We start from the raw sequence: 24,199 nt of genomic DNA, 5'->3' as shown, positions 1-24,199 counted from the left end.
GGTTCTTGTTTCACCTGCTTTTTTTCCTCTCAAATTATATGTAAGAAACCACCTCAGCAGTGTAACAGAATGTCATTAACTTCTGTATCTGCTCAAAATTCATTGTTGCCTTTCTCGTTTCATTATTTCTCACTTGCAACAATGGTGTTTTGAAAGCTATTTCAGGACCTGGCACAGAAGCATCCCTCTCTCTCTCTCTCTCTCTTGATTTCCCTCCCCCCCCCCCCCCTTTTGAAGGACCAAGATCAACAATTTCATAAACGATTGCATTTAGCATCCTACAAAGTGTTAATCAGTGAGAGCTGATTTAATGAGGGAAGAGAACAAGCAGTATTTTCTAGAGGGTTACTGCTATGTAGCTGACATAAAAGAACAAAGTCCTCATCCGTGAGAAGGACACAGAAGACAGACAGAGGAGCTAGCAGAGCTGAAAATCTAAGGCTACAGTGCTTTTTTTTTTTGGATTTATCTATTAGTACTAAGGACTACTGGAGTTAGTGGAAAGAGAGGGGTTGACTCGGGTTAGGAGAGGGGCTAATATACACAGGGCAGGACATACCAACCTTTTCCAAGTGTGGAAACACGACCTATATTCCCAATTAAATCTAGGGAGAGAATTGTGAACATAACTTCCCCAATTTTGGCCCCTCTTACAGGGGTAATCCACCTTCTTAATGGGCAAGGGTGTCAAATGATATTTTAGATGAACCAACAAGAAAAAAAAAACCAAAAAAACAACAAAAAAAAATTTGTTTTTTGGAAAAAAATCTTAGTGACAAAAAAATAAAAACAAAAAAATGTTTAAAAAGGATATAAAAAATTGTAAAAATAAAGAAAAATTCCACTGGCAGGAAGCAGTCCCAGACTGAAACCATAACTCTGAAACCCCCAGACTTCTTTCTTGCGACAGGAGGCGCTTAAATAGATCCATTATTTGAATCTCCAGCCCTATGTCTGAATGGAGCAGCTGGTAGAAGGTGACCCAGTGATCGCTGCTGGCCAGCAGGCATCCTCTAGCCGCCTTTGTAACCATCCAGCCCCGTCACTTTTCGCTGGCATTATCCACAAGCTGGTGTTAGCACCACGTCCTGAAAAACTAACGCTTTAGTGTGGAGCAGCAAAGAGCTTTTTTTAAGAGACTAGATAGTAATCCACTCCCCATGGCTACCGGAGTCTTGACTGTATACCATCCAATAAATTCAAAGGCAGTAGTCCTTATCCCAGCATTCAAAACAAAATCAAAACAAGAAAACCAAAAAAAGGAAAGAAAAAGGAAAAGAAAAGAAAACGAAAGGCTATAATTTCCAAAATTTAGCAAATGTCCATCGGCTCTTTTTGCCAATACCATCAGAAAGAATAAATCCCAATCACTTGGAAATGATGTAGATCCAAAATGGAACCATCACATGCTGCCTTCGGTCTTCTCCATCCGAGCGTTAATCTCCACGGCTAAGTGGTGTCTGTAGAATCCAAGGGGCTGCATCATTAAAAGTCTACTAGAAATTTTGTGCTGACAATCCAATTAACATACCAACTGCGTACAGGGAGCAGCAGTGAGAGCTAGGCAGCAAGCTTTCACAGCATTTTAGGTTCTAGTATTCCGAAGATACTCCACAGAGAGCTTCACCACATGTTGTAGAGTAAGATAGCTCCATCTGGCAGCAGGGATACATCCGAGCAAGGGCTTAATAGTATCCAAGAAATGGAACCGTTACTTCTAGAACAGAGTAACTCCAATCTCGATGCTGGCCAAAGGAAATCTTCCATCTTAAAACCACCTTATTTCAAGTGTAGATATCCAACCAGCTGCAGAACACATCCTCTATGGATCCACAAGGTACCAGCCACTGGGATAGAAATCACTTCCGTTTCCAACCCAAAATAGGAAACATAGATAATTCCCAAAATTTTAAATCCATCTGGGGGCCCTAGATACGAGTTTGTGTTTCTCACCATATCAAATACAAAATACCTGCCTAGAGAAACCTTGGAACTTACCCATCAAGTCTCCGCTCATAACGTCCTTCCCGTGCATGAAGCGATGGTGGGGGGCCGTAAGTGGGCCCCCCACCACCTCCTCTGAACCCAGAAACCTCTCTACTACGAGATGCTATGGAAACTGTATCATCCAATCCCCGAGCAGCACTGGGAATGGTTCCTGGCTCATTATAATCCGTCCGTAGGTCTCTATCTCCCATTTTGTTGACAGAGTTGTGTGCCTTCTGCGCACTTTTGATGTCCACGAAATCCACAAATGCTGCCACTCCGCCTTCCGACCCCCTCTTGGGGAGGATTTTGACGCTTTCGACACGTCCATATCTGGAAGGAAAGCAAAGCAGAGCAGCTATGTTAGTGCTGGTAGAGAAAGACCTCATTTCACACCACAGAATCAACGCAATCATGGAATCGCAGAATGGTCTGGAGTGGAAGTGACCTCCGAAGGTCACCTAGGCCAACCCCCTCTGCAGTAAGCATTTGTTTCATTTCACTTCATTTCATCACAGAATCATCAAATCATGGAATGGTCTGGGGTGGAAGAGACCTTCCTGAGGTCAGCCAGGCCAACCCCTTCTGCAGTAAGCATTTGTTTCATTTCACAGTATCACACAGTATCCCAGTATCATCAGGGCTGGAAGAGACCTCACAGATCATCAAGTCCAACCCTTTACCACAGAGCTCAAGGCTAGACCATGGCACCGAGTGCCACGTCCAGTCCTGCCTTGAACAGCTCCAGGGACAGCGACTTATCACAGAATCATAAAATCACGGAGTGGTCTGGGGTGGAAGGGACCCCCTAAAGGTCAGCTAGGCCAACCCCCTCTACAATAAGCTTTCATTTCATTTCATTTCATTTCATTTCATTTCATTTCATTTCATTTCATTTCATTTCATTTCATTTGCTTCCTGCAAAATCAACTTCTCACTCTCCCCATACTGCAGGAAAATCAGTCTCTGTGGTTGGAAGATGTGATTTCAAACAGAGGGGGGAGGGAAAAAAGGCATTTAAGCTTTCCAGCATTCCATGTAAAAACTCCTCTTTTTTGGTTTGCCTGCCATGAGATTGCCCTTTTTATACTAACAGAGCAAGAGCAGCCAAAGAACGAGAAAGGTATTCACAATTAGAGCAGCCCCTCTCGTTTTTAATCTGAGGAGCAAGACATAATTAAACCAAAAGTGTGTCACAACAAGTCAAACTACAGACATCCACACCATTTATTCTTCAGGGGAAAAATGACCTTGACACAGCAATTCCACTACGCTGATCTATAATACATCCATTCAGATCGTTCTGAGGATTGTTCTGATCCTTGTTCCTGATCCCATTTATTTACACTCAGCCTTGCAGGATGCTTCTGAGCAGTGGCTGCGAACGGGGTTCTTCTGGGGTTCAATTTCCCATCCCCCTGCTGTGAGATTCAGGGGTTTGATTTCACGCCCCTGCCGTGGGATTCTGCAGCTCAGCTTCACACCCCCACCACGCAACAGGCAGACCCAGGACAGCCGAGGGGAATGTGACACCCCCCCACTTAATGTATGTTAAGTAGCTGCAACACAGTCACTCAGGGATGAGTAAACGTCTGCATTGAAAAAGAAATACAAACAACCCTGTTTGTGCACACAAGAGAACACGATGGGAAAATGGTTTTAAATAACCTGCATCAGCTGGCAGCAGAAAGGATAAAATGGGAAGTGTGAACAACGCAGCCCCAGTTTAAAACCACCAAGAGCTGCATTTTGGGTACTGGTTTCCCCTGGCCAGGAGATTTTGAGCACTAAATCCGTGAGAAAAAGAGGAGAAAAAAACCTGCTTTTGAATGCACTGACAAATAGGAAAGGGACACACAAATAAAACGACTCCAGAACTGTTTGTAAACTCATGAAGGCTTCTGTTGTCACAGGCAGCACAACGCGGAGCAGATGCAAAGAGACCTTCAGCAGCAGAAGCTGTTTCCAGCTGCACACACAGGAGAAAGGCACCAGGGCTGCCTGGCTGCAGAGCAAACGCTGCTAGCACCCACACCTGACTCTGCTTCATGCATGGCTTTCCATACTCCTGAACATTTCATCACTGAGGGATGACTAATCCTTAAAACGCCACCTGAAAACCTGCCTCCCTGCCTGCTCACTCCGCCCTGACCTACTACACTTTGTCAACCAGCTGCTTTGCATTGAGATCTCATTTAGCTCTGCTTTGTACCCCACCCCACACAGTGCACTGGCCTTTAAGGAATACGTTGCAAAACGAAAGCCTCTTTCACATCAAAATGCACCACAAACAAAGCAGTGTTAATCCTCCACTTCCCTAACCTGGGACACCAAATTGCTTATTTTTTTTTTCTTGTTGTTCTAATTAAAAGCTGCAAAGAGCAAATCGTGACAAAAGGCACTGCAGGTAAAGATGCCTGAAGTTTGTGTTCTCCTGAAGCCAGCTGTGGCTACCTGGCCTTGAAGGCAAGATGCAAAAAGAGGATATGGTTAATAAAATCAGCGTGAGGACAAAAATGGCCTAATTGGATGTGGCACATGGAAAGAGAGCAGAAACAGGAAAGGAAGAAGGGGGAAGGAAACCAGGAAAGAGCCTATTTGAAAATAAAGAACGTTCCTGTCACGGCTGAACATGACAAACCCATGATAAATCATTAGATACCCTCAGCAGCATCCCCTGGTAGCACAGGCTGCAGTTTCTACAGACAACAAAGGGAAGCTGTGACAGGCCACAGCATTCCAAGCCTGAAATCCACTGAGTGCTGCCTCTCAATCAGGGCGTTACAGCAGCGGCTGGTTAGAGCATGGCCTGGCCTCTTGCTCTAACACTCTTTCTGGCCAACACCAGCCTGCACTTTGTCTGCAGTCCTCAGTGGGAGAGAAACAAGTGCACCTTAGCACTACTCCATAAACCTAACATCCCAGCTGCCCTTCTGACTCAAGCCACCACAGCCTATGTTGTATGAAGATGGGCTGTGAAGGGCTTCCCTCTCACCACCCTTACAAGTGTTTCATTGCCTAATTCTGAACTCCTCACACGTGAGCTAGTGGAACACACACATCTCCATTGTTTTTCTTCTGCTACAGAAGATCCAGAATGGGTTACAATGCCCAAACGTGGGAGCTAAGACTGCCCAGGAAGTGCAGAGGTACCAAATACTGACAGTCTGCACTCCTCCTGTACCAACAAAATCACCTGGCAGCTGCAGCTGGAGGCTGTAGTGAATTCAGACATTAGCTCTTTTTTCCCCCTAAATTAGAAATGGATGCAAGAGGATCCCACTGTATCCCACCACAGCCACAGTCCTAAATCACCCCATCTGGAGACAGCGTTACTCAGACCCATAAACCTCTGCTCTGTCCCCTTGATGAGCTCTGAGGATCATCTGTGACAGTCCTCTTTGCTGCGAGCGCAGGAGGCAGACAGAGGGGAGGAGACAGGGAGCAGGAAGAGGGGGATGAAAAGAAACCAACAAGGAGAAGGCTCTGAGTATTCATGGGTCGCATCTTCCCTGCCCCAGTGCGGTGCTGCAATTACAGAGCCCCTCTCCCCCACCGTGCAGTTCTCTGCCTGGTGAGCCGGCCCAGCCCCACCCGTTGGCATCTCTCCGAGCTGCTCCCGTCTTGGCAGATGCTGCCAGGAGGAGGAGGAGGAGGACCGCAGCAAGGGGAGCTCTGCAGTACTGCATCACCAGACACATTTGCTGCAGCAGAAGAATACGTTACAAGATAAAAACCCCTGGCTCTCTTCTGAAGGGCTGGGGGAGGAGAGGCAGGACAACGCCAGGATAACGCTGGGATAACGCCGGGATAATGCCACGCTTTGGATCGTGCGGTGAGGCAAGATGGAGGCGACCGCGCTCCGAGGAGCAACCTTTGTCCAGCCGCTGAGGGCTGGGAAGAGAGGACAAAGGACAAGAAGAGGCATCGCTGAGACCTTTGGAAGCAGCTCCTCTCCAGCCCTGCCTCCCGTGGCTCTACCTGGCCTCAGCCTTTTCCAGGATGGCCTCGTTTCACAACCACTGACGGGAAACAAAGAGGAGCCTTCCTCAGCTCCTGCTACGCAGCCCCCGGCCAGAACCAGGCTCTGGAGTGCCTCTTCCCCTCCGTGCCGTTAATCATTAGCTCCATATCCAAGGGCTGTGTTCTCGGAGGGGTTTACAGTTCAACCAGCAACGGAGCCCAGGCCGTGCGAGAGCTGTTATGTCACCGAGCCCCTCCAGCAGCACAGCACCAGGCTGTAAGCACAGCTCCGGCAGCCCTTGCAGAGGAAAAAGTTGCTCGCTAATCACTGCTTGAACAAAGCCAGCCCTAATCCAGCTTTCCAGACAAAGCAAAGGAATCCATAATTTAAGCATTATCGGTTCATTCACTGCAGATCAAAGCACCTCTATAATCAAGCAGCTGACATGTCTCTGGGCTCTTGGCATGGCTGCTCAGCATCTTCCTCTCGCCCTCCAACGCTTCCTCCCGTGCCGGCAGACAGCGCAGCCGGGTTGGGAAGCGCAGCCTCCACCAAGGCGAGGCCGGGCTGGTTCCTCCTCCCGGGGACAGCATCTCACTGAAGCCATCCCTCACCTTGCAGCTGTCCCTACGCGAGGGTCCTGGCACCCTCAGCACCATCGCTGTTCCATTTCTCGTTAAGCATTTCATCTGGGTGCCTGCTCTGCACGCTCCTTTCTCTGCACAGTCTCAGCTATCCCCAAGCAAAAGCCTCTGACATAAAGAACGGGCTAGGAGAAAGCCAGGCAGAAAACGTTTAGCAAGCGACTGCTCCCACGCAGCTGCAGCATTTCATAACCTGATTGGGATCTTTACAGGATGCTACGACATGATAGGAGAAGGTAGGTTGAAATCAGGGAGATCTGCCTTTTAAATTCCACTTTAAATCTTATTACTGCCTTATTTCTCCTGCTGAGCTCCCCCCAAGCTCATGAAGACGTCTTAGACCCTTTAACCATTTTCACCACTGCACAGTTCTGCAGGTCAGCTACACCCCAGGCTCAGAAGCTTCCCCATTCTTTTCTTTCAAGCTGGCACAAGGCCAGGCTCCAGATACTGCTGAATGCGAGGCACACTGCGAGAGCAGAAACGAGGCAGGAGGGTTTGTGCTCGTTTCTGCACAGCTCATTAGGAGCATGATTTGACAAGATGTCCTGATACAGCAGGACACTGGGAGATTTTGGATTCACTCTGACCTCAGCCACCTAAAAAGCAAGGCTGGTTCTTGGTGCCAGGCTCAGCTCCTTCCTCCTCCTCCATTATATAAGGCAGGCAAGCCCCAGCCTGCGTTATTCAGTGAAACGCTCGCACGGCTTGAAGCTCTCCTTGGCCAATCACATTCCTCTTGCTTTGTTGTTATGAAATAACAAAACACCGTGACCTGAAACAATACTTCTCCAGATGTCTGCACCTCTCCTCCTTATTCTTCACTTCAGTTCCAACAGCCCGTGCAGGGGGCTGCTCTGGCCCTGCTGTTCCCTACGCAAAGCAGATCAGCTCCAGCTAGGTGGAAATGCAAGGTGTGCTAAAGCCTAAAGCTGCCAGAAGCAGGTGAGCATCACCAGCTCCAAAGGGGCTTTTAACCACAGGCTGCCCAAGCTCTGTGGAACTCCATTAACGTCAGTTCTGGGCTCTTCTGTCATGGACATTCATTTCAGTCTAAGCACTCAGTCCATCATTCACAGATTCAGAGGATGGTTTGAGTTGGAAGGGACCTCAAAGCTCATCCTGTTACAACTCCCCTGCCATAGGCAGGGACACTTCCCACTAACCCAGGTTGCTCAAGGCCTCATGCGACCTGGCCTGGAACACCTCCAGGCAGCCACAACCTCCCTGGGCAACCTGTTCCAGCGTCTCCCCACCCTCATTCATCTACTTCCCATCCATATCGTAGGCACAATAACACACCAGAAGAGCAGCACTGTGGCCTTCTGTACTGTGGTCTGATTAGCAACGTACTCCAAAACCCGCAGACTTTGCTACTGGCCTGGGGTCCCACCACACCACACCACACACTCAGTACCTGCTTCACAGCACACAGTGAAACCAGAGAGACCACAGAGAAGTGTGAGCAAGGTGAAAATAACCCCAGGTAATCACAGAATGGTAGTGGTTGGAAGGGACCTCTGGAAATCATCCAATCCAACCCCCCCTGCCAGGGCAGGATCTGCCAGGGCAGGATCACCCAGGGCAGGTCACACAGGAACACACCCAAGTGGGTTTTGAAAGTCTCCACAGAAGGAGACTCCACAACCTCTCTGGGCAGCCTACTCCAAGCCTCCAGCACCCTCACAGGGAAAAAGTTTCCCTGTGGCACCTCCTCTGCTGCAGCTTGCCCCCAGTACCCCTTATCCTGTCCTTGGCCATCCCTGAGCAGAGCCTGCACATCTTTATCAGCAGCAAAATGAGGGCAGCCCTCAGGCTCCTCTGCTGCAAGCTCCCAGCCCCAGCTCCCTCAGCCTGGCCTCACAGATGTTCCACTGCCTGCAGCAGCTTTGTGGCTCTGGGCTGGACTCTCTCAAGCAGTTCCCTGAGGTCCTTCTTGGTGTGGCCCAGAAGCGGACACTGGAAAATAACCCAAGGTAACTGAGATGTATCCTGACAGACAACCAGCAGAATTCCAGAGTCCTGGAAAGCTACATTTCAAATCAACTCTAACAAACTTGGGGAGCTGTTCCCCAGTGAGCCACGGTGATGAGCCAGGCTCTGCAGGGCTGTCACTCAACCCCACGGACTTTGTCAAACCACATCTCCAATGCCTCCTGACAAATCTGGCCAAGCCCCCTCAGCACCCAGCCCTGGCCAGCAGCTGAGCTGAAGGGAGGCCAAGAGCAATGTTTGCTACAATGGATCAGTGCTGAGGGCAGCAGAGCAGGCTCTGTGTGGAGCTGGACCATCAGAGCCCTCATGCCAGCACACACACATCAGCTGCAGCTGGCAAACTGAGCTCTGGCTGCTCAAGGTGCTGGTGAATTCCCCTGCTGGGCACACACAGCCCCATGCTGTAACACTCCTCCAGAGGCCTGATCTCCCCTCCACCTTTAAGTGACCAAACTCACCGGGATGAGGCCACCTGTACAAAGGCTGCCAGCAACGTATGGAGCACTTCCAGCAGAAGTCCTCTGCAGGGAAGAGTCAATGTATGGTATTGGCTGGCCTTAACCCCAGCTGCCACACTGTTAAGGGTGCCTAAAAATAAGACAACTGAACTCCCTCCCTCATTTTGCCTTCCTCAGCACATCACAGAGCCAGTCAGGTTGGAACAGACCTTAAAGATCATCCAGTCCAACCCTCAACCCAGCACTGCCAGGGCACCACTAAACCATGGCTCTGAGCACCAGATGCAAGGACAGAGATTGCACCACTGTCCTGGCCAGCCTGGGCCAGACCTTCATGACCCTTTCCATGCAGAAACTGTTCCCCATGCCCAACCTAAACCTCCCCTGGCACAACACGAGGCCATTCCCTCTCATCCTGTCACTTGAAGAGGCTAACCCCCACCTGGCTCCAAACTCATTTCAGGAGTTGTAGAGAGCCAGGTCTCCCCTTAGCCTCTTTTCTCCAGGCTGAGCTGCTCCTCACCAGCCCTGTTCTCCAGACCTTGCACCAGCTTTGCTGCCCTTCTCTGGACACGTTAGAGCATCTCAATGTCCTCAGAGTTTGGGCCCAAAACTGAACCCAGAATCTGAAGTGTGGCCTCACCAGTACCCAGTAGAGGGGTCTGATTCCTACCCTGGTCCTGCTGGCCACACTCTTGCTGATCCAGGCCAGGCTGCTGGTGCCCTCCTTGACCACCTGGGCACACCCTGGCTCACCTTCAGCTGCTGTCAACCAACACCCTCAGGTCTTTCTCTACTGAGTAGCTTTCAGCCACTCTGCCCCAGGCTGGCAACATCTCTGGGGTTGTGATCCAAGGGCAGAACCTGGCATTGTCCTCAGCCCATCCATCCAGCCTGGCCAGAAGTCTCTGGAGAGTGTCTCAAGCCCCCTGCAGATCAGCACTCCTGCCTACTTGGTGTCACCTGCAACCCGACTGCGAGTGCCTCGATCCCCTCGTCCAGATCACTGACACTAAACAGACCTGGCCCCAGCACAGAGCCCTGGGGAACACCCCCTGTGACCTGGAGCCAGCTCCATTCCTCACCACTCTCCAGGCCTGGCCAGTTTTTCACCCAGCCAAGTGTCCACCCAGCCAAGCCACGAGCAGCCAGCTTCTCCAGGGGGATGCTGTGGGAAACTGTGTCAAAGACTTTACTAGAGTCCAGGCAGACAACATCCACAGCTCTTTCCTCAGCCACTAAACAGGTCACCCTGTCATAGAAGGAGATCAGGTTAGTCAGGCAGGACCTGCCTTCCATAAACCCAGGCTGACTGGGCCTCATCACCTGGTTGCCCTGTGTGTGCCACGTGATGGCACTCAAGATGATCTGCTCCATGACCTTTCCTGGCACCAAGGTCAGTTCAGCAGGTCTGTAATTTCCCAGATCCTCCTTCTGGCCCTTCTCATAGACTGGCATCACAGCTGCCAACCTCCTGTCAACTGAGACCTCCCCAGTCCCTCTGCACCCCCAGCTGGATCCTACAGCCCTGTGCATGTCTCAGTGGTGGAGCAGGTCACTGACCATTTCCCCCTGGGTTATGGGGGTTCCATTCCACTTCCTACCCCTGCCACCCAGCTCAGGAGCTGGGCACTCACAGAACAAGTGGTCTGGCTGCTGAAGACTGAGACAGAGAAAGCATCAAGTCCCTCAAGCCTTGGTCACTGTGTTTGCTGCCACATCCAGTGGAGGATGGAGACTCTCCTTAGTCCTCCTTCTGGTGGCAATGTGTTTATAGAAGTGTTTTTATTGTCTTTTATTGGTAGTAAACAGACTAAGTTCTAGCTGGGCTCTGGTCCTTCTAGTTTCAAACTGTGTAACCTCACAGAATCCCTGTAAGCTTCCCAAGTGCCCTGCCCCTGCTTCCACAGGCCACAGACTTTCCTTTCCCTCACCAGTTCCAGCCCAAGCTCTCTGTGCACCCCACCAATTCATTTCCAGCACACCAGGACAGCCTGCTCCTGAGGCTTGAAGAGCTCCTTCTTGAACGATGTGCAGCCTTTGTGGACTCCTCTGCCCTTCAAAGATGCCTCTAAAGCACCTCTGTCAGTCAGACTCAACTGGCCAAAATCTGTCCTCCAGAAATCCAGAGGAGCAGTCCTGCTCCACTCTCTCCATCTCAAGACAGGCTGGGAGAGTTGGGACTGTTCAACCCTGGAGAAAATGAGCTCTGAGGAGACCTTAGAGTAGCTTTCCAGTAACTGAAGGGGCTCCAGAAGAGCTAGGGAGGAACTTCGAACAAGGGCTGGGACAAGGAACAATGGCTTTGAGCTGGAAGAGGGGAGATTGAGACTGGAGATGAGGAAGAAATTCTTTAGAGTGAGGATGGGGAGAGACTGGCACAGGTTGCCCAGGGAGGTTTTGGATGTCCCCTCCCTGGAGGTGTTGAAGGCCAGGCTGGATGAGGCCTTGAGCAAGCTGTGCTGGTGGGAGGTGTCCCTGCCCATGGTAGGGGGGTTGGAACTGGATATCTTTAAGGTCCCTTCCAACCCAGCTGTGAGTCACCCCACCATGATGGCAACCATATCATCATTTCCCTGCCCTCCAGCTGCTCCTCCTGTGCGTGCCCACGCTGTGGGCACTGCTGCAGAGAAATGGTTTCTATCACAGTAAGCCACAGTGAGCAGCTCTGGGTGGTCATGGGGAGGACAATTCATCAGCCAGTGATAAAACCACACAGGGTAAGGCTTTGAAAACCTTCACCTTCCCAAAGCCAGGGCCGAGGAGAAGCTCCTCAAAACACAAGGAGGTTCTCAAGCCACACCAAGAGCAGACCTTGTGACAGCAGTGACTCAGAAACATGCCCTAATTAGTGACCTACCCTCCTTTTCTGCACTGCAATATGAGAGCTTTCAAAATTGTTTAGAGTGATATTTATTGACTCTGCAACCTTTGAGGGGAGAAAAACAATGTTCTTCAGGACAGCCTCTGCAGCCTTCCCCCTGGCACTAAAGGTCTTCAGGGCAATGTCCAAATTCAGGAGCAGAAACCACCCAGCAGGTGACACAGCTTGGTCAGATCGTTTGTGACTGAGGTGAGTCACAGAATCCTACAACAGCTCAGGTGGGAAGGGACCTCAGGGATCATCTGCCCCAACCTCCCTGCCATGCACATGGACACCTCTCAACCAGACTCAGCTGCTCAAGGCCTCATCCAGCCTAGGCCTTGCACACCCCCAAGGAGGAGGCAGCCACAGCCTCCCTGAGCAGCCTGTTCCAGACTCTCACCACCCTCATACTGAAGAACTTCTTCCTCAGCTCCACTCTAACCCTGCTCTCCCTCAACTTCAACCATTCCCCCGTGGCCTGTCTGCAGACACCTTCAGCAAAAGTCCCTCTGCAGCCTTCCTGCAGGATCCCTTCAGGTCTTGGATGATAACTCTAAGGTTCCCCCCGAGGCTCCTCCAGGCTGAACACCCTCAGCTCCCTCAGCCTGCCCTCAACACAACGATCATAACTCCCCTCCTCCCACCCCCCAAATTACTCAAGCCCAGACCACTCCTAGACTTTGCAGCTCCTTTCAGCCCCTCGCTGGGAAAACCCAGCCCCACCTCCAAGCGGGGGTTTTGTTAATGAGCCCCAGCACGTGTTCCTGCCACGCACTGCGAACAGCCAGGCCTTTGTCTCCGCTCCTAATCCCTCCCCCAGAGATGACAAAGTAGGAAATTAAGAAGCTAGCACAGGCACATTCCCCCACGCTGCTGCTGCTGCTGCCTCTGCTGCTTCAGAGCGGCGCTCCACATGGCGAAGCCTCCAGCAGACAACTCGGGGCTGACTGCTTGCTTTGCAGCTCAGCTGAACGCTCCATTTTAAGGCACAAAGTGAGAGTGGTTCCTAACGCAGACATTTTATTGATGGCTTCACTGCAGAGTCACCCTTTGGATACTGCCGGGGTAGTAACGTACACGTGGAACTCTCAGCTACCACGGGAGCGGGAAGGGACTGAACACTGACAACCGTTCACTCATCTCATTAGCAGCTACTTCTACCAACAGTCAGCACAGCAGGAAACGCTTCTGCAGCCCCCATGACAAAACATTTTGCCACAGATAAGCTGTTCCAGTGCCCACACGGGGCTAGAGTTGAACAGAATATGCCAGTTCCTTCAGCTGCAGATCAGCTCCTCTGCAACACCCCCACGCAGCACCCAGCAGCCTCCAGCGGCAGTCCCAGCCGCGGCTCAGTGGGAGAGAGAGGAATGCGCCGGGATCCCACGAAGCTGCAAGAACTAAAGAAGCCACAGCTCCGTCCTCAGCCACATCTCACTGGGCTGCGTTTCACATCCTCACCCCAAGTCAGCAGTTCTGCTGCCTGCGACGTCAGGCGACGCCAGCGTTGCATCAGACTGTCCGCAGGCTGCAGCCGAGCGCAGACCAAAAGGCATTAACGCAACATAACCGAGCTGCAGCTGCAGAAGCACAGCTCAGGGGTCTCAGCCACGCAGCCCCCTCAGCCAGCCAGGCAGCAGGCAGAAGCTGTGCCAGTGAGGAAGCTCTCCCAGTTGTCACTTCTGCACACCCAAGGCAAGCAGGCAAGCACTCGCAGCGGGGTACAGGCATGATTAAAGCAGAAAGAAATCCAAGTGGCTTTGTGAGCAGCAGTAATGAAGACTCATTCCTTATGGATGTGCGTCTTGAGGTTGAATTCTCCGGCGTCCAATAACTGCCAGTTCCCACTGCAGCTTTTCCCACGGTCAGGAACACCTCTCTCCCATGTGGATTCTTTAATGTCTAATAAGGATTGTGCTCCTGCTGCAGCTTTTCTCTCCATGGGGCCACTAATCAGGTCTCTCTCCTCTATTAAACCTGCTTGTTTGCATGAAACTCAAAGGGACGCTGGGTCTCTGCGACTGCCAACAGCCCCCTCGCCCTCAAGGTCAGCTCCAACAGGCTAAGGGGTTCAAAACTGATCAGGGAAAACAGACAAGCATGGCAAAATCACCTCCTTCTTGCTCTCCAAGCAGCAGAAAAAATACAGCTGTTTGTAGAAGCCAGGACAGACATCGGTAGGAACTCTGCAGGTTTGGCTGTGTTGTATCCAGCAGGACGCTGCGACTCCTGCAGCAGCTCAGGCAGAGGGGTGGTGTCACCTAACTACAGGCTAGACACAGAGCCCTTCAAGTCCATCTCCAGGGCATTTCTTCTTCCAGCTCAAAGCACAATCTGCAGGTTTGCTGCAAAACCACTGGCAGTGATGACAAATGCCAGGCTGGGCTGCAGCAAAAGCAGCCTGGCCAGCAGGTCAAAAAGAGAGGATCCTGCCACCCTGCTCTGCTCTGATGAGACCTCAGCCACAGTGCTGTGTACAGTCCTCAACACAAGAGAGAAATGGAGACGATCCAGAGGAGGCCACCAAGATGATCAGAGGGCTGGAGAACCTCTCCTATGAAGACAGGCTGAGAGAGCTGGGGCTGGAGAAGAGAAGGCTCCAGGGAGACTTCAGAGCTGCATTTCAGTACCTGAAGGGGACCTATGGGAAGGCTGGGGAGGGACTGTTCAGAAGGGCCTGTGGGGACAGGACAAGGAGTGATGGTTTGAAACCGGAGCAGAGAAGATCTAGGTTGGATTTAGGTTCGGCACCAGGAGGAAGTTCTTCACTATGAGTGTGGCAAAACACCAGAACACGCTGCCCAGAGATGTGCTTGCAGCCCTGTCCCTGGAGACATTTAGGATCAGACCTGATGTGGCCCTGGGCAGCCTGCTCTAGCTGGAAGTGTCCCTGTTGACCGCAGGAGGTTGGACAAGATGAGCTTCAAGGGTCCCTTCTAACCCAATGCAGTCTGTGAAGCTGTGACAGGCTGCATTAAATGTCCTCTGGCAAGGCTGATTTGGAGGCTTGGCTGGATGGGATTTTAAGGACACACTGATCCAACTGCAGGGGAATATCTTCATTAATCAGGGGTTTCACTCTTACCCAGAAGGCCAATTCCCCACCTCAGTTTTGTGTCTCCAAGCCCTGCTTTGCATACATTCAGCAGCAGATGGAGGAAAATGCAGAGTCATAACATTAAGGTCTCCCTGCCATGCTGCAGAGTACTTTCAATATGGATCATCTTAAGGCTTCACAAGTCTTGGTGCTTGCTGCTCCATCCTTCTTCAGTCAAACACAAACTTTACAACCTCTTCTCCAAGGCTTTGTGTCTTTTCCAGGAAATGATGTTTCAGAAGGAAAAAAAGTGATCAGCCTGAAGCCTCTCAAACCATCCCAAGGGGAGTGACTACTCTGCCCTCAAACCACAGATTGGTTTGAACAAATGGGCAGCTTCAAATTCAGTCAGCTCTGGTGTCCCCAGCACAAGGAAGAGATGGAACTGTTGGAGCAAATCCAGAGGAGGTCCACAAGGATGATCCAAGGGCTGGAGCACCTCTGCTATGAGGATAGGCTGACTCTGGGAGCTGTGGCTGTTCAGGCTGGAGAAGAGAAGACTCCAGGATGATATGAGAGTTGCCTTCCCATACCTGAAGGGATCCTACAGGAAGGCTGCAGAGGAACTTTTCTTAAGAGTCTAGACCGCATCTTAGGAAGAAGTTCTTCAGTACAAAGGTGGTGAGACTCTAGAATAGGTTGCCCAGAAAGGTCACAGATGCTTCCTCCCTGGAGGTGTTTAAGGCCAGGCTGGATGAGGCCTTGGGCACCCAAGTTTAGTTGAGAGATATCCTGGCCCATGGCAGGGGGCTGGAGCAGATGATCCCTGAGGTCCCTTCCAACCTAAGCCATTCTAGGATTCTATGAATCTACTAATTCGCTTCTGTCAGAAAGCAGCCACATGCAAGGAGTCACAACCAAGGCACCAACCCCAGAACCTCACCTACTCCTGGAAGGTTATGAACTTGAAGCTGAAGAGGAAAAAAAAGAGTCCCATTAGCCTGCAAAAGAGCCAGTTCCCAGCCAGCCCAGCCTCCTGCACACCAGTGCTGCCACACCAGCCGGCACCCAAACACAGGTGTGCAAATGTTGGTTGGTGACTCACAGCTGCCATCACCTTGGAGAAAGTGCTGGTACCTGTGACTAACCCAACTGGCAGCACAAGGCGGTGCGAGCCAGGTGTCAGCCCAGGGAAGCTCCTGTTCCCTGCTGGCACACACTGGGCTGTGCTGTCTGCAGTGACTACCCGTGCTCCAGGCAGGTGTCCCCACTGGTGACAGCTTCAAGCCTTCACAGCTGGCTCCTTCCCAGCCAGATTTGAGTGCCTTTTTAATTTCTGATACAAGCCAAAGCCCAGGTTTTGCAAAGCTGAGCTACTAACGGGCTAGCTTCGGCTGCAGTGCAGGGCTGCCTGAGGTTTCTCATCTCGCTTTTAGCTGAGCTGGCAGAGCTCCTTCTGCACCAAAGGGCTCAGCAGACCCTGATCTCAAGGTGTGTGGGTGCTACCAAACCAGCAGGGCTCCTCCTGAGGTTGAAGAACAGAGCCAGATACACCATAGCATCCACAACACAACCAGGGACACGACCATGAGCACTGGGAAAGCTGCTGCCTGCTTTTACACCGTTTCAGCCATCACTTCACCTGCAAAGGTTTGCTTTCAAATAGGAGTCTGACACCAGCTAGGCAAGAGCAGGACTGCCAGCACAAGCCAGGGGCTGTCATCTCTGAATGGATGGAGAGGAAGAGACACTTCCTGCGCTCAGCTGCAGCCAAAATCTGACTGAAGCCACAAGCAGCGTATCACCTACGACATCAGTGGGGGAGCCATGTTCCCTTTTTACATGTGGCAAAGCTCCTCTCCTACTGAGACTTCCAACAAGTCGCCTCAGAGTCAAGAAGAAAGAGCAAAGGTTTATTTAGCCTGTGATTACAATGAGGTTACTGTGCTCCTGAGCTGCCTAGACGGGTATTGAGCTGCCTTCCCAAGTCAAGCACACATCCCCTGGCATTAAATCAGCTGTTGACTGCGTATACAAGGGAGACACTTATCCATCCTGGGCTTTTATTCTAATGCTAATGAGGCCGGAAACTTCCCCCCCCCCCTCCAAAGAGGACTACTTTAAGCATGCAACTTGGCAATTTCTTTTTCTTATTTTGCCCCATTAACCACTGCAGGTCACTCCCACCTGCCACAGCGAGCCTAAAGAGGGGCCATTTAAACCAGGCTCTGTGTGCTTTTTGGCAGCCATCACCCTTAATGAGGACAGGAGGTGTTCACACCAACAGCAAGAGCAGATGGGCCCAGCTCGGTCCTTTGTGCTGAGTGGAAGCAACCAGCACCTCAGTGCAGAAACCTCCAACGGGGATGTCAAATGATTCTCACCGGACAGAAAACAGGAGCAGCTCGGGTTGGTACCTGGAGAAAAACTGAGGGTGACTTGCCACGTGCTGAAAGCACTTCAAACCCAGCTTTGACCACCTCACAGCAAGAACTTGGGTTTGAAACCACCTCTGATTTCCCACCAGATGAAGAATAACAGCTATGCAAAAGCCATGCAAGCTCTTCTGCCTGGCTGTCCAAGAGGAACACACCCACAGGTTAGCACTGCCTCCATCTGCAGAGAGCCATCAGTACCCAACAGACAGCAGGGCAGGACATCTATGGATGCTCCTTCAGGAGATGTTTGGACTTCTCTGGCTTTTCAGTGTTGAGATGAGAGCCCAATCAGGGCATTTTGATCAGCTCATGCCTCAAATCCAAGTGTGCTTTAAAACCAAAATAAATGCTTTCAGTTCCAAATTGCTCAACTTAATTGAAAAGGGGAAGAGAAAGGAAGCAAAAAAAGCTGCCTTGTGTTCTTAAAAGTGGGAGCCTTTAAAGAGGAAAGAGTCATGAGCACAAACTGTGCTCTTCTCTCATTAACAGAGAGTGGGAAATTGATGTCCCTTTCACATCACAGCTCTGCTGCCTTCTCACCCAAGTCTCTGTGAAGGTTTGGACTTCAGACAAGGTAAGAATACAGCAACTGAGGTACAGATCCAGCACCACCACCCCTACAGGACACACTTCCACATAACCCAGCTCCAGAAGGATGTTGTTGCAACCTAATTCTGGGACACTGCCTTCATGTTCACTCTATCCTGCTAAGAGATCAGATTGCAGCTGGCCCCAAAAGACGTCCTGGTCTGTTTGTGAAACGTCTGCAGCTCTGTTTATTGTTTTACTAAAGGATGTTATCTTCACACGGCAGGACTGTAGAGTGCACAGGACGACTGCAGAGCATGCACAGGTTAAACAGTAACTATGGCTATGCAGAAACCAAAGCACTTGGTGTGCTTCTTGCACCATACAGAAATCTGCATCTTCATCTCACCCAAGCTGTTCAGCCTGGAGAAGGCTCCGGGGAGACCTTGGAGTGTAACTGAAGGGGGCTCCAGGAGACCTGGGGAGAGACTCTGGATAAGGATGAGGGACAATGGCTTTGAGCCATTTGAGCCAATGGCTTTGAGAGAGGAGATTAAGACTGGAGATGAGGAAGAAATTGTTTAGAACGAGGGTGGAGAGACATTGGCACAGGCTGCCCAGGAAGGCTGTGGATGCCCCTTCCCTGGAGGTGTTCAAGGCCAGGTTGGATGAGGCCTTGAGCAACCTGGGCTAGTGGGAGGTGTCCTTGCCCAGGGCAGGGGGTTGGAACTGGTTGAGCTTTGAGGTCCCTTCTAACCTAAGTCATTCTATGAATCTATCTTAATATGCTGCTGCAGAACAACACTGGAGAGGTTTCCTGAAGCTGATGGAGACCAGAGCTGCTCTTACTTATCAGGCAGACAAAAAGCAAACCCCTCCTGTGCTGCTCCAGCCTGCCCAATCACCAGGTGGGAAGCACCACTGGCTCCTCAGCTTCAACAACCAAAACAAGCAGCTTTTGTCTGATCTCCATTAACTGTTGGGTGTCTGCAGAACACTACAAAGGCTCCTGAAAATGCAAGCCACAAGGCTGGTTGTACACTGTGAATTTCCATCTTCAGGCTCCTGTTCCTCCCACGAGGTTTCTAAATCAGCCTGCCGAAGATGCAGCTAAACTCACAATCTTATTATGGGGAGTAATCATATTTTGTAGTTGATTCCTCAGTTCATTGTTTAGGAGTGTTTGCCCTTGCAGTCTTTGGTTCCAGGGCGTTCTCAGGCCTCAGCAAGTTCACTGGATTTAATAGGAAAAACACAAGCAAAATACCTCAGAAGTGCTTGGTTTTGGTAACTGCCAACAGATGAACATATCCACCCCACTAGCAGCTTAGCAACTCACATCCACCTTTCCAGCAGCTCTCCCAAAACCAGCCCAGAGAGGTGACCCTCACTTTTAACACCCTCAGAAGACCTGAGTTTGGTATTCAGCATTTCTCAAGTGCACCTTCGTGTGCAGGATGCAAATTCTCCTCCTCTTCCCAGGAGAAACCACTGCAGCACAGGGCAGCCAGCAGCTGTGACACATCAGCTGATGAAAACAAAACTCCTCAGGAGCCCCAGCCTCATCCTGACTCACCCAAATTCTGCAGCCTGCCCTCTCCTCAGCTGCACAGTTCCTTTCTTTTTTATGGAAAGCCAGCCAGCACCTCAGTGAAGAGAAGGACCTGATTTTGGACACACCTTGGGGCAGCAACAAGGTCATCTGCTGGAGAACTCAGCATGACTTCCTGCCCCAGCAAAAGCAAGGAGGGAAGAAATACCACCCGAGGAGGCTATCACAAAACGATCTTCAGCCTATTGCCGTGCCCTGCTCTAAAGTGATGAATGGATTTAATATCTCTGTAAGCCTTGCAAGGACTGGTAAGCTCTCAACGTGTGCTGTGACAGCCTGCAAGAAAGGGCTCTGGGATTACTTTATCCTCGTACCAAAGGAATTTAGAGTAAGGACAAGAGATACCAAAAGGCGACAGCGCTTTGGAGCGGCTCAGCAACAACAGAAGCTGCTCTCATCAAATCACAAACACACACAGCCAGGACCTTTGAAGAAACTTCATAGAAGAAACAATGCCAGAAAGGCTCAGCAGATGACAGAATTTTGTATCCAAGTGTCACCAACTGTCTAAGACAGCTCAGCCTATAAAAACACTTAATAGCAGCTCAGTCCAACTCTACAACTCTTCATGGCTCTTCATTAGGTTTCCTTGAAGCAATTACACGGGCACTTCCCCAGCCAGCATGGCATCAACCAGCTGCCACCTCAAGTGCACACGAAGAGCAGGACCCAGAGCAGCCAGAGGATTCACGAATCTCCAAGTGCCCAGGAGCTGTCCTCTGCGTGACTTGGTCTCAGGGGATGAAGGAGGTGGCTGCTTGGTAACTAACACCAGATACAGCACCCAGGTGCTGCCTTAGGGTGCCCTGTGAATAGCTCTTAGGAACGATGCTGTCAAAGGAGATCTGGCAGGAAACACAGAGCAGAGCCACCACCAGAACCAGCACCACCACCTACCCCAATCAGCCACCCAAGGATGAACCTACACCCAGCGTCAGGCTGACTTTCGCTAGGCACCGACTGAGACCCGAGGAGGCAGGACTCACCTCCTGCCTTCCACACTGTTCTTTCCCTTCTGATTCTGGGCAATTAATGTAATCCCTTTGCCCTAATCCCCCAACCAGCTGTCCTCCTGTGATCTTCCTGGGGTCTACACGCTGCAAAACTCGGATTACTTCACTGGAGATATTTGTACAACGCAGCACAAGCAAGTCCTGATACTGCCCAGTACTCTGCACGCTGGGACATAAATGTTGCTGCCCCTTTCCTCCAACGGCTCCAAACTAACGAGGCCACTACCCAATCCACGAAAATCCCATCACTGGGAAAGGAGAGGAAACCAGAAAGGAAGGTTCATTCTGCTGCCTTGCCTCTGTCTTCCTACAGTAAAACCCCATCTGGGTAAAGATCTCTGTGCGAAGCAGATTCAAGCACAGCCATGCTCAGTGGTACCTCCTGTTTGCATCCTCTGGCATCCCCAGGAACTGTTTCTCAGCTCTAAGCAATAAAAGCCTGGGAATGTAATGGAGACTTACAAAACCAGCAGCATTGTTATCTCCAAACAGAGCCTGTCCCTGCAGAAAGGAACCACAGGAACTGCTCATGTCCAGCGTGGGAAAAGGCACAGAAATGGAGCTACAACATCCCAAATAGCCCCAGGGGTTCTCCTCCTCAGGGCTCACGGCCAGTACACCTCAACAGCAATTTCACTGCTCTCACAGCTTCGCAGATCACATTCAGTTGGAAGGGACCTTCAAAGCAGCCAGCAGGAACACCTCTGGCTAAAGCAGGCTGCCCAGGGCCATATGAAGTCTGATCTTGAATGTCTCCAGAGATGGAGCCTCAACCACATCTTGGACAGCCTGTTCCAGCACTTTACCATATTCATAGTGCACAACTTCCTCCTGATGTCCAACCTAAATCTGCCCTGCTCCAGTTTGAAGCTACTACCCCTCATCCTATCCCCACAGACCTTTGAGCAGTCTTTCCTCAGCCTTCCTGTAGGTGCCCTTCAGATATTGAAATGCAGCTCTAAGGTCTCCCTGGAGCGTTCTCTCACACAACCTACAGACCTTACCGAAATCCTTCTTTTCCCCACCACAGTGCACAGCGACGCCGTCCAGAGCAGAAAGCAGAGAGCCTTCACTCTCCCAGGCTGAATTCACTCTCCCAGCCATCAAGGTAAAACATTTTCTGACTGCTTTCTGGAAGTTCCTGAAAACAAACCCAGCCTCGCTGGCATGCCAGGAGCAGTTTTGTTTAGGACACAAGCCAGGATTCCTACACATCTCCTCACATGGACGGGCGCAAGGTGAAGCCAGACAGCACTCAGTTCCCAACCAGCAGCTATTTGTCTTCTCCAGCTGTAGCCCTTTTAAAGGAGCACTTTATCTCCTGAAGCTCCTCCTGGACTCGGCTGCCACTCCGAAGGTCTTCATTGTCCCCCAGCATGGGAGATGCCCTGCCAGAGTCACATGGCTCATCGCTAAGAGGCTTTTGCTCCTCTCTACCCTTTAAAGCACCAATAAACGGGACAAAGCCACGTTCCCTCAGATAGCTGGAGGAAAACACGAGGAGGGGGGCTGAAAGCTGGAAGGCCAACACTTGTGCTGGGGACAACTGTTACTATATTTAGTCACCTTGCTCTGCAAGCTGCCGAGCATCTGTTTCGATGCTGGGGAATGACTTTTTTTTTTTCCCCCCCGATAGTCAAGACAGCATTAATTAGGTGAACCCAAACGAGTGCTAACACCACTTCCCCGAGCGCCGAGCTCTCATCTTCTACATCCTAACACACATTCCATGCCTGCTTATTCCATCCCAACAAGCAGACCTCCAACCCCAGGAAGGGTTGCCTTAGTATTTGGGAATGCCTTAAGAACTATGTCAGAAGAAAGCAGGGCACATTAGAGAGGTTTTTGAGAGGGAAGTATGTGTACAGAAGCACAGAAAGCCCAGAACAACTCCAGGTCATTAAAATGGAGATAAAAATGATTCCTTTTACAATCCTCTTCAATATCAAGACAACAGATTAAAGAAAAAATGAGCTTCAAGGGGCATGGGGTGGGGGGGGAATGGCACTGCTCACATAAGGTTCTCAAGCCCCGATTCAACAATCTCTCATTTGCAAGGAGAATTTGTAAGCTGCATGTTTCATTTCAATTCACACCAAACAAAACCTATCTCAGGAGTGTTCTGCATGAGAAGGGGGGAAAAAAAAGGCACTTTTCTGCAAAATGCCTCTTTCAGCTGATTTCAGCTCTTCAAAGAATCACTTGTGAGCCTGCAAACCCAAGCCAGGTTCCCACAGTAGCTGGTTAACTCAACAGGGGGGGAAGAAAAAGCAGCAGTCCCCTCACATCGACTGTGCCTCGTAGGGTTTAAGTTTTAGGAGTGCTCCTTGAATTTTCTGCTTCTTTAGACACCAAATGGTTGATGTTTGCCAGTTGTCCCCCACCCAGCAGAGGCTGTGCAACAGGGAGACTCTTTGGGTATAGGCTTCCCTATGGAGATGATTCTATTCCCTAAGCAGAAGGGAAAAAACTAACACTGCCGAAGGTTGTACCGAGGCTTCAAGTACAGCTTCTGTTTGTACCCTAGCTCAGATTCTGGGTGACGTTGCCACAAATTCTCCCTCCCGCTGCCGTGGCTCAGCCTCTCCCAGGCTCTTCACCCTATTCTCAGGCTGGGGGATGGGTGGGAACTGGGTTTCGTCAAGCCCAGCTCCATCTGCAAAGACTTTCTCTCCAAACTCAACTGGCCTTTCCAAGGAGAGAGCCTTCCACATCCCCCCTTCCTGCGGATACGGCCACCACCACGGCCTTCCCGACGGATACACCACCAGCCACACCACGCAGCCCTTGTGTAGCATGTCCCTTCCCCCAGGCGAGTAGCAGCATACAAAGGAAGCCTGGCTCCATTGTCCACCTACAGCACCTATGCACGGAGTCTGTAACGCAGCTCGGCCCCTTCCCCCCTTCTGGGACCCAAGATTTCGGCGTTTCCATTCCTCGAAGAGCCCTGGGGGCAGCGTGTCCCTTCCCTCCGTGCCACCCGTCCCTGCAACCCACATACAGCCCAATGTTTTGAAGCTGCGAGCTCAGCCTTCACCCCAATACTTAAACCCCGCTTAAAAATCAGCTCTGAAAAACCAGGAACGAGGGGAGTTTGCCTGGCTGCAAATCTCTTTCCCAAACCCCTCACCCAAGTAAAAACAAGGCCCCCTCTCTCCCCCCCCCCCCCCCAAAAAAAAAGGTAATTAACAATTCAGTGCCTGCCATTTTTTCCCATCCATCTCCAAGCAACAACACCATAGCAACTTTTTTCCCCCCTGTTTTAGTACATCCTGCAAAAAGGCGGGGGACTGGCCAAAATATGAGCCAGGAACGTCAAATTCCCACTTTTTGTTGCCTGTTCCCTCAGCCAGCTATGCCGGGAATTGGAACAAGCAGCCCCCGGAGCATTCCCCCCAAACCCTGGCTTTGTACAACGCGGGGTCACACAACCTGGACTCGGGCATGAGACAAAACACCTCGGACACAGAACCACCGAGGCAGGCTGGGGTGGCCAAGGAGGCGATTTGGGAGCTCAGGGGAGGAAAATAAAAGGCGAAGCTCAACTAAAGCAAGGCAGTTAATGAGCGCTGATGATGTTGTGATAGGGATTTGCAGCAGCTAGGGCTGGGAGAATGAAGACCCCCGGGGGGAGGGCTTCTTCCCCACTCCCCTGGGG

At 50.9% G+C, this 24,199-nt stretch overlaps 1 protein-coding gene across 2 annotated transcripts in view; it reads right to left on the bottom strand.

Moving 5' to 3' along the window:
• The window catches only part of SPEN (spen family transcriptional repressor), an 83,693-nt gene that overhangs the window by 57,531 nt on the left and 1,963 nt on the right, over positions 1 to 24,199 (bottom strand). For both annotated transcript variants that reach the window (XR_010308597.1, XM_064172259.1), the window contains exon 2: positions 1,999 to 2,319. Coding sequence is in view for 1 of the 2 variants with exons in the window: in XM_064172259.1 (XP_064028329.1) it covers positions 1,999 to 2,319 (321 nt within the window). In the remaining variant the exon portion in view is untranslated. The remainder of the gene's footprint in view (positions 1 to 1,998; positions 2,320 to 24,199) is intronic.

Source organism: Pogoniulus pusillus, chromosome 36, assembly GCF_015220805.1.
Source record: "Pogoniulus pusillus isolate bPogPus1 chromosome 36, bPogPus1.pri, whole genome shotgun sequence".
NCBI classification, from domain to species: domain Eukaryota; kingdom Metazoa; phylum Chordata; class Aves; order Piciformes; family Lybiidae; genus Pogoniulus; species Pogoniulus pusillus.
Note: the sequence above shows the minus strand (reverse complement) of the source record. Positions and strands in the feature narration are given on the sequence as shown.